Source organism: Triticum aestivum, chromosome 3D (assembly GCF_018294505.1).
Source record: "Triticum aestivum cultivar Chinese Spring chromosome 3D, IWGSC CS RefSeq v2.1, whole genome shotgun sequence".
In the NCBI taxonomy this organism is placed as follows: Eukaryota; Viridiplantae; Streptophyta; class Magnoliopsida; order Poales; family Poaceae; genus Triticum; species Triticum aestivum.
The window spans coordinates 190,985,121-190,995,049 of record NC_057802.1 but is presented as its reverse complement, the minus strand read 5'-3'; the positions used below and the strand labels follow the sequence as shown (position 1 = coordinate 190,995,049).

Genomic DNA, 9,929 nt, shown 5'->3' with positions numbered 1-9,929 from the left:
CTCTTGCATATAGATGCTCACGGTCATACTGATCTGATCTATTATAGGTTCCATAGGAACACTGAACTTGATTTTGTTGCCTCCTCGTAGCAGGGCCAGGGAAGCAGTGTCAAGTGGATCCTGGGAGAGCACTGGTGTGGGATCTGCTGCTGCCAGGTATGCTTTTCTTCCTTCCCGTCCTCTCGATCCACTTCCTCTCTTTGTTTCTGAATTTTGCACTCAAATTGTGAGGTGAGGCTCAAAAAATACATTGGTTACCGACGGCGGCGACGACGACGACGAAGATTGTCCCGACATCTGGAACAGTGGATGCATTGAGCTCGAGATGACGATTAGCCACTCCATCCACGATTACTGTTTTCCCCCTTCTTTTTGTGGAGATGATTTCACTACTCTTTATCAATGCTGTAATAACCAAGGTGCATGTGTGACTCGTTCAATCAAGTGTGTAATGAATCCTGCTTAATATGCCTATGATGCAATACCACTACATAGTTTAAAAAGGAAAGTGGAAGGGGAGCCTCCCACCTGGCACCGCCAAGCTTCCTCTCAAGCGGCGCCACTAGGTGGCGCCCCAACCGCTAGTGGATTATTTAGGGTAACCAAAAGAGCTGAGAAAAAAATGTGGCACTTAGACTATTAAAAAGTTTGCAGTTTTAGGCAGTGCCACAAAAAGTTTGGAGGCCAGAGGAATCCATTTGCATTTTCCACAAATAAATTAGCACTTTAAAGTGTTGAAATTGCATTGTAATAATTGCTACAATCCATCTTAGCTCTTAGGTGATGTTGTTTTCCTTAACAATTAACTGTTATGGAATTTTGGCTAAATGATGAACTATTTTGCAGCAATGTTTGTGCAACTCCATATTTCACTTGCAAATTGAATTTGATTCAAAGTGGAATTTCAAATGATATTTGAATCAAAGGTGATCAAGCACTGTTTAGCAAAATGATTAGCTTAATCACATAGGGTTACTGTAGCATGACACTAGGGGTGTTACAACGGCCTTGGCACGCTCCCCACAACTCTATTTGTCTTGGATCCCGCGTCGTCGTCCTTAGACGTAGACGTGAAGACCCCATGGGCCGCAGTGCCGCCTCTAGACAGAGCGACGCGCAAGTCTTGGCTTTCGGCAGAGCGCGCACGACTTGTCCCCGAAAGGGTGTGGAGAGCACTCGCCGCCGGCTTCTCCCGCCAGAGATCTGGGCCGGCAGCTTGGAGGCAGACGGTGCACCCGTCGCCGCGCTCTTCTTCTTGGGCGCCAGGGATGAAGAAGATGGCAAATCTTGAAGGAGAACTGCTGGAGTAGATCCGCACAAGCAATCCCCCTGCCTGGCGCACCAAAGATGTTGGGATACGACAATCTATGGACCAGCGTGGCCCCTTTGTAGTTCGGCTTGGGAGATCGACGAGTACGGAGAGCAAATCCAAGAGTTCGCACACGAAGTTTCCTCAGGTTCGGGCCGCTGTGGAGGCGTAAAACCCTACTCCTGCTTGTTTCGTGCATTGACTTGGGGCTCAAGTTACAAGCGCAGCTTGCCGAAAAAATGTGAGCAAGGTGTAGCTACTATGTAAGCGTGAGCAAAGTGTCGACCCGTGCCCAGGTAGCCATGGCCCTCCTTTTATAGACAAAAAGGGGTCATCACACTAGCAACATGGTCATTACATCTCATGAATAGTGGTCTCGATGCTATCTAACCTAATCCTGCTGGACTAGGACAAGGGCATTTAATGCACCGCGAGCTGGTAGCCATCCTTTAGCAAAAGGCGTCTCTCCTTTTGTGCCGTCGACGTGGACGGGCCTATCACCTTGACACGTCCACTAGACCGGTGTCAAAAAAGTTGATCTTCATGCGACGTGCTGACATGCATCCTGATGATCCTCCCCAAGTCGCTCGCCCGCTCGACACCTAATCTTGACAAGCCATCAGCTGGTCGATGAGGTGGAGCGGTCAAAAAGCGCGAAGGGGGAACTTCCCGGCAAGGAGCTTGCCAGGTCGTGGCTTGCCGGTGCAGGGCTTGCCGGCAACCCAAGTCTTGATCTTTAGTACTAACTTAGTACTTCTTGATGACCTGTCGGGAGGCCTTCCTCACGGTCTTGTATGTTGAATATTGAGTCTTGTATGTAGTAGTCCTCCGGCAAGCCTTGTCGGCGGGAAGGCTACAACTACCTGTGCACAAGTCAGAGTACTAAGGTACCCACATTTTTGTACACCGACACAAGCCATGGATGTAGCTCCGGCCATGGATGCAGCTTTCGTTTGCAGCTCCGGTTGTCAGGGAGCAGTAGCGGATGCAGCTGAGAGAGGAAATCGTGGTGAGGGCGCTGGCTCAGGGGTTGGCTTTGTGGTGCTCGCCGGAGGAGAAGATGAAGAGAGAGAACACGAGGAGATTGCTTGGGCGCTAGAGGAAGAAGAAAGACTAGTGGATGAGAAAGCTGCGGAGAAGATAAGAAAGAGGAACACATGTTGCGAGGCTCACCAAAAACAGATACACGAGAGATGCATGATCAGCTTTAATCGCTCGCACGCCATGCGGCCGGCAGCCCGGCTATAAACGTTTCTCTAATACTCCCTCCGTAAATAATATAAGAGTGTTTAAATCACTACGCTTTTATATTTGTTTACAGATGGAGTATAAATTTAGCAAAACTTTGCTTAATTCTTATACGCGAAGTAAAAAGAAAGGAAAGGAGTATACGAACAACTCCACTCTTCACGCTCCACCCGCCCAGATCCAGATCCACTCTGTCCAGCCCTGATCCAACCACCGTTAACCCACCCGCCGGCGCTTCCGGCGCGCGTCCGGCACCATGGACAAGCCGTCCACGCTGCTTGTCCACTTCGACAAGGGCTCCGCCGCCATGGCGAACGAGATCAAGGCGGATCTGGAGGGCAGCGACGTCGCCGCTAAGGTCGAGGCCATGAAGCGCGCCGTCATGCTCCTCCTCAATGGCGAGACACTGCCGACGCTCTTCATCACCATCGTCCGCTACGTCCTCCCTTCCGAGGATCACACCATTCAGAAGCTGCTGCTCCTCTACCTCGAGATCATTGACAAGCGCGACGCCGCCGGCCGCGTTCTCCCGGAGATGATCCTCATCTGCCAGAACCTCCGCAACAACCTGCAGCACCCCAACGAGTACATCCGCGGCGTCACGCTGCGGTTCCTCTGCCGCCTCTCCGAGCCGGAGGTGCTTGAGCCGCTCGTTCCTTCCATTCTCGAGAATCTCGAGCACCGCCACCACTTCATCCGCCGCCACGCGCTCTCCGCCATCTCGGCTATCTACCGCCTCCCGCAAGGCGATCAGCTCATTCCGGACGCACCCGAGCTCGTCGAGCGCGCACTCGCGTCAGAGCAGGACGCCTCCGCCCGGCGAAACGCGTTCGTCATGCTCTGCCTCTGTGGGACGGAACGTGCTGTGGCTTACCTGCTCTCCAACGCCGAGCGTGTCATGGAGTGGCCCGATCTCCTCCAGATGGCCGCAGTAGATCTCATCCGCAAGGTCTGCCGCCCTCCAAACCGTGCCGACAAGGGCAGGTATATCAAGATCATTTTCTCCCTCCGTTCCTCTCCAAGCACCGCGGTTCTGTATGAGTGCGCGGGTGCTATCGTGTCTCTCTCCTCGGCTCCCACTGCAGTGCGAGCTGCCGCCGAAACATACTGCCAGCTCCTCTCATCGCAGAGTGACAACAATGTCAGGCTCATTCTCCTGGACCGTCTGAATGAGCTGCACACGTCACACCGGGATGTGATGGTGGATGTAGTAATGGATGTGCTGCGTGCACTTGCCAGCCCGAATTTGGATGTGAAGAGGAAGGTGCTGGATTTGGTGCTCGATCTGCTCACTCTTCGTAATGTGGAGGAGGTGGTGCTTTATCTCAAGAAGGAGGTGGTCAAGACACAATCAGGGGAGCTTGAGAAGGGTGGTGAGTACCGTCAGATGCTGGTGGAAGCGATTCATGCATGTGCTGTGGAATACCCAGAGGTGGCTGGATCGGTGGTGCACCTTCTCATGGACTTCCTTGGTGACACTAATGTCGCTGCGGCAGTTGATGTTGTGTTATTTGTGCGTGAGATCATTGAGACTAATCCCAAGCTGTGTGTGTCCATGATACAGAGGCTGAGTGATACCTTCTACCAGATCCGGGCATCCCGTGTCTGCTCAATCGCTCTCTGGATCCTTGGTGAGTACTCCCTATCTTTATCAGAGGTCGAAAGCGCCATTGCCACTATCAAGCAGTGCCTTGGGGATCTACCATTCTTCACTATCTCAGAGGAAGGGGAGTCAGCTGATTCCTCCAAGCCAGCCCAGCCGGTGGTGAACTCTGTCACTGTGTCTTCCAGGCGGCCTGTTGTTCTTGCAGATGGCACTTATGCCACACAGAGTGCTGCTACCGAGGCCATTTCGACTCCATCAGTTACTCCTGGATCATTAGCATCGACCCTAAATCTCAGATCACTCATTCTGTCAGGCGATTTTTTCTTAGCTGCAGTTGTGGCATATACCCTTACCAAACTGGTACTAAGGCTGGAGGAGGTGCAGCCATCGAAGGTTGAAGCAAACAAGGCCTGTACTGGGGCCTTGCTGGTCATGACGTCTATTCTGCAGCTGGGACTATCCTCCTACCTTCCCCAACCGATTGATAATGATTCATATGACAGGATTGTGCTTTGTGTGAGGTTGCTTTGCAATACTGGTGATGATGTGAGGAGGATTTGGTTGCAATCATGTAGACAGAGTTTTGCGAAGATGCTTGCTGAGAAGCAATTCAGGGAGACAGAGGAGATGAGGGCCAAGGCACAGATCTCTCATGCCCAGCCAGATGATCTTATTGACTTCTACCACCTCAAGAGCAGAAAGGTAAGTAAAAACTACTTATCAGTTGTTGCTTTTGCCCTATGGAAATTGCCCCATTTTCTTTGGCTAATGCTTAATTGGCAGCTGGCTTTACAACCATTCTATTTCCAAGCTTCTAACAGTAAATGCATTACTTGGTGCTACTGCATAGCATATGGAGTATTCTTATCTTGCATCCAGGCAAAATGGATTTTGTAATTGCTGTACAGTCAGCATTAGTCTCTTGATCCTTAAGAATGATACGTGTATACCATGTCTGGTAACATTTTTACTTGCCCAGTAGTCCTAGAAGTCCTCGCCCAATTTCTTTTAGCATCTTTCAATGCATTTGGGTTTTAAAGAAAGCTTGATTAGCTTTTCTCACACTCTTTTTTGTATACCACAGTATTACACGTGGTAGTTCACTAATGTGTGTTTTAATTTGCTGCTGTTGTTCAGTTGTTAATACCCTTGTTTGAACATGAATGGTTTAGGTTTATGTGTGTTTATTGGATTTGGTATACTCGCCAAATGTCAGGTTGTCTAGATTTTTCTAGGAGGATAGTTAGGAAACCTTTATCTTCTTTGACTGGATAGAAAACCTACTGATCAAGACAGGTTTTACGCATGTTAGGTTGATACACGTGAAATGGACCAATTGCTTCTAAACAAAAGGGTTTATCTTAGCGTTGTACTCCCTCCGTCCGGAAATACTTGTCGCTCAAACGGATGTATCTAGCAGTAAAATACATCTAGATACATCCGTTTGAGCGACAAGTATTTCCTGACGGATGTAGTATATAGCAAAGCTTCAGTAGAAATTATCTGTATCATTGTGTATTGTCTTGGACGGTGAGCTCATAATTGCCACAACTTGCTAGCGTGCTGCTTTATATCTGTTCATCCCCTTGTTAAAACAAACTTGGCATTTTCTATTTTGTTTCCTAGGGCATGAGCCAGCTTGAGTTGGAGGACGAGGTCCAAGATGATTTGAAGGCTGCAACTGGTGGATTCACCAAGGAAACAGATGATGCAAATAGACTTAATCGCATTCTTCAGTTGACTGGGTTCAGTGATCCTGTATATGCTGAAGCATTTGTGACAGTTCATCATTATGATATTGTACTTGACGTTACTGTCGTTAACCGCACAAAGGAGACACTTCAGAACCTGTGTTTGGAACTAGCTACCATGGGAGACCTCAAACTTGTTGACCGTCCTCAGAACTATACTTTGGCTCCTGAGTCAAGCAAGCAAGTACGTGCCAATATCAAGGTTTCTTCAACAGAAACTGGAGTCATATTTGGGAACATTGTTTATGAGACATCCAATGTGATGGAACGATCAGTGGTTGTCCTAAATGATATTCACATTGACATCATGGATTACATCTCACCTGCTACGTGCGCAGATGTTACTTTCCGGAACATGTGGGCAGAATTTGAGTGGGAAAACAAGGTAATATGCTTCTTTCTTTGCGCAATGGAGTCCTTGGGAAACTTCATCTGCACGATGTTCCCCATTCTTTGTAGCAAGTTACCTCAGCTGATTACAAAATTTGCTTAATCGTTTTTTTTTGTTCATGTAGCCAAGATACCTGTAAATATCTATTAGATTTAATGTCTCTTGACTTGACCAATTGCTTTAGGTAGCTTACTCTACTACACTATTATTATCCATAATTCATGGCAAGTAGGTCATAGACTTATATCCCCCAAATCAAAGCTGCAATGAGAAACTTTAAGCAATAAGCTCTAGTTATTTGCTGAAATACTGTTGCCTTTTAGCTCCTGACCTCTGTTGCTGAAGCAGTCATTATCTTAAACTACTTTGTGGGTTATTTCTTATCAATCGTGCTTGTGTGAGTTCTTTATATCAGACTTCTTAACTTTTACTTTGGTTGACTTTATTGTTATTATTATTTGCTTTGAAAACCTTCTCTAAATGTTGTGCTCTGTCATTTCGTCTGGCTCATATGTAGTGCATTTGAATTGTCATGTTGCCCCTTTGTATTGTGTTTACAGATTTCTTGTTATTTCGTATTTCAGTTTTTTACTACATCTTTATGTGTCCTTTTATCAGGTTGCAGTGAATACTGTAATTCAAGATGAGAAGAAATTTTTGAATCATGTTATCAAGTCAACAAATATGAAGTGTCTAACACCACCGTAAGTTTTACACAATGGACTTCGTATGCTGCCTTGCAAACAAGAATTATGAGTGCTTTGTTATGTACTGGCATAGTTGTTTGTGGAGTATATGTTTACATGTACAAGGCATGTACACTTTTACATGGTACCAATATGTGTGCGGTCATTAGTCAGATGCGTGAATAATTTAATTTAATTTACGCATGTAGAATATGGTTTAAACACTTGAGACGTAGACTTCAGTTGTGAGTGCCTATTTCAGTGTTCAGTGATGACCTGTTAAGATTCCTAAACTCAACATTTCTTTCATAAACTCAATGCTAAGATTCCTAATTTCTGTGTAGGATTAATCCGAAAAAAAATTATGAGCTGCTTTCATATTATATAACTGACAAATGAGCATAAAATTGCACAAACCGAAGCATTTATGGTGCTCACATAGTCATGCATGACATATAAATGGGGCATCAGTTTTGGTTATTTTGATGCATTAGAATTTTGACAGCTGTTTTTGATAAGGTGATTCTGCTCTTGAGGATAGCTGGTTAGGTTGTGCAGTCCATTGTTTATCTGATTACGTCTGTAATGGAATTTCTGAAACCAGGTCTGCGCTTGACGGGGAATGCGGTTACATTGCTGCTAATCTTTATGCCAAGAGTGTGTTCGGAGAAGATGCTTTGGTGAACATCAGCATTGAGAAGCAAGTCGATGGCAAGCTTAGTGGTTACATCAGAATAAGGAGCAAGACACAAGGAATCGCGCTCAGCTTGGGAGATAAGATTACCCTCAAGCAGAAGGGAGGCAGTTAATTCTGATGTTGCCTGCTCACAAACACCGGATTGTATGACATGTTTCCTTCAAGAGATCCACTTGCCAGTGTCATACTAGAGGCACAATGGGATTGATTGAATTAACTACAGGAAGTTTTTGTGTACAGAATATCAAAGAGAAGAATGATAAAAGAAGAGGATCGTAGGGAAGTCAGTCTTGGGAGCTGAAAAACGATCTTGACACTTCCTTTCGCGATAGGTGTTTATTGATAAATGGCGTTGTAGAAATAGGCGTGAAATTTCTATTTTTGACCCTTACAGGTAGATCAATTATGATACTGTATTACCGACCTCCATTCGTATAATATTGTTGCCTGTTTTTATCTTGAGAAATATACATTTTTTTGCGAGAAATATACATATTAGAGCATCTACAACCGGACTTTGCAAATCCGACCCCTCAAATACCCGCGGACACTAACTGGTTAAGCCTCAAATTTCCAATCTCACAATCGGACACCTCAATTAGCATATCTTCAATCCATACAAACCCATGCAACTATGTAAATGATGCTACATCGTCTGGCTACTACAACATGCTATCGGACTACCAAAATTTGGCATGTTTGGCCATGGTGGAGAAGTTTCGACATAGATGGCCGAAGATCGCTAGACAGGAGCTTGGGTGGCGGAGGAGATTGAAGTGAAGTGGCTAGTGTTTGGTCAGACGAACGGAAGGGGATGAGTATATGTGGGGTCCGGTGGCAAAGCGTGGGCCGAGTCCGACGTGGCGGACGCGCCCAGGAGCCCCCATATTTGGGCTGGATATAAGGGGTGCTGGTCAGTCCGGGTGTTTGAGACCCGTTTGAGGCGACCGTCTATGTCGAAACTTCGTGACCGATCACTAACAAGGCGGCTAGTCCGGACGTATGAGACGAGTTCGAGGCGTTCGAGTGGAGATGCTCTTATTCAAAAAAAAAAATGAAAATGCATCACAAACGCTATAGAGGGTGCGCTATTGGTGGCTTCGGAGCATCTGAACGTGAGTCGTTGGAGGTGCCGAGAGCCGGCGATGCGAGCGGGTCGTTCCTGTTTGGCGGATCGGATGCCTAATGTAAGGGCATTTTTATCCCTTAGTTGGTTTTGGTGATTGATGACAATGCTTTTGCGGACCAATCATGTGCATCGAATATTTCAGATATATTGACTAGGCACAAGATGATTTGGTTCCCCTCGAAGGCTATGGAAGACGGCGTTTCTCTTCGGTTCTTTTCGGTGCTATTGAGTTGTAGGGAAGCCGTACTATTAAGAGGGGGTCCGCGTTGGAAAGGTTGGGTGGATTCATCACGTACACATCTTCCTTTGCACCTCCTTTCCTCTAGCCTTTGGAGTATCCTATGTTTTCCTTGTCTATGCAAATATTGCTCTTGCTTGCTGAACTAGGGCGTGCGGTAGTACTGCTCCTTAGAGCGGTAGTACCGCCTGCTGGTGCGATAGTACCGCAAGGGCCCACGGTATTACCGCTTCTAGTAAGCGGTAGTACTGTGGCCGCAGTACAGATATTGCCATCCTCTCGCTGGTGGCCGGCACCCATCACGGTAGTACCGCGCACAGGGCGCGGTAGTACCGTGGTATCTGACTTAGTTCCGCAAGTACGCGGCAGTAAGGGGCGGATGTAATTTTTTACATCCGCGCCTCGCGCGGTAGTACCGCTGCTGGCTTACGGTACTACCGCGTCGGGTTTTTGCATCGACTCCAACTCTGCGGAAGTAGCCACGGATGTAATTTTTTATATCCGTGCCTTCCCATCTCTGGACAACCCCTGCCTTGCGGTAGTACCGCAAGGGGGAGCGGTAGTACCGTGCCAGCAATACTACCGCCCTCTGCTTTAGTGCATTTAGGCTGTTCTGGTCTCTGTTGCGTGGGCGGTAGTACAGCGGGGCCCTGTGGTAGTACCGCGTGCCCCTGCGGTAGTACCGCGCCTCAGGTACGGTAGTACCGCGTTGCGCATGCTGAGTTGGTGGTTAACGGTTGGATTTGCTCTTCCACTATATAAGGGGTGTCTTCCTCCTCTAGTTGACCACCTCTTCTACCTCTAAGCTCCATTGTTGCTCCAAGCTCCATTTTCGCCCGATCTCCTTCCCTAGCCAATCAAACTTGTTGATTCT

The 9,929-nt window shown here is 47.2% G+C and overlaps 1 protein-coding gene across 1 annotated transcript; it reads left to right on the top strand.

Annotated features, from left to right (window-relative positions):
• The first annotated feature begins 2,687 nt into the window (after positions 1-2,687).
• On the top strand, positions 2,688-8,154 carry LOC123078213 (coatomer subunit beta-2). Its single transcript, XM_044500631.1, has 4 exons — positions 2,688-4,865; positions 5,790-6,299; positions 6,924-7,009; positions 7,596-8,154. The coding sequence occupies exons 1-4, from the start codon at positions 2,814-2,816 to the stop codon at positions 7,798-7,800; spliced, it is 2,853 nt and encodes a 950-aa protein (XP_044356566.1). The 5' UTR covers positions 2,688-2,813; the 3' UTR covers positions 7,801-8,154.
• Positions 8,155-9,929: the final 1,775 nt, after the last annotated feature.

Excerpts from the sequence above, each read along its gene's own strand:
- LOC123078213 (XM_044500631.1), top strand. The coding sequence starts at position 2,814 with ATGGACAAGCCGTCCACGCTGCTTGTCCACTTCGACAAGGGCTCCGCC. Across the intron at positions 4,866-5,789 it reads ACCACCTCAAGAGCAGAAAG|GGCATGAGCCAGCTTGAGTT; the intron begins GTAAGTAAAAAC and ends TTTGTTTCCTAG. Across the intron at positions 7,010-7,595 it reads ATGAAGTGTCTAACACCACC|GTCTGCGCTTGACGGGGAAT; the intron begins GTAAGTTTTACA and ends TTCTGAAACCAG.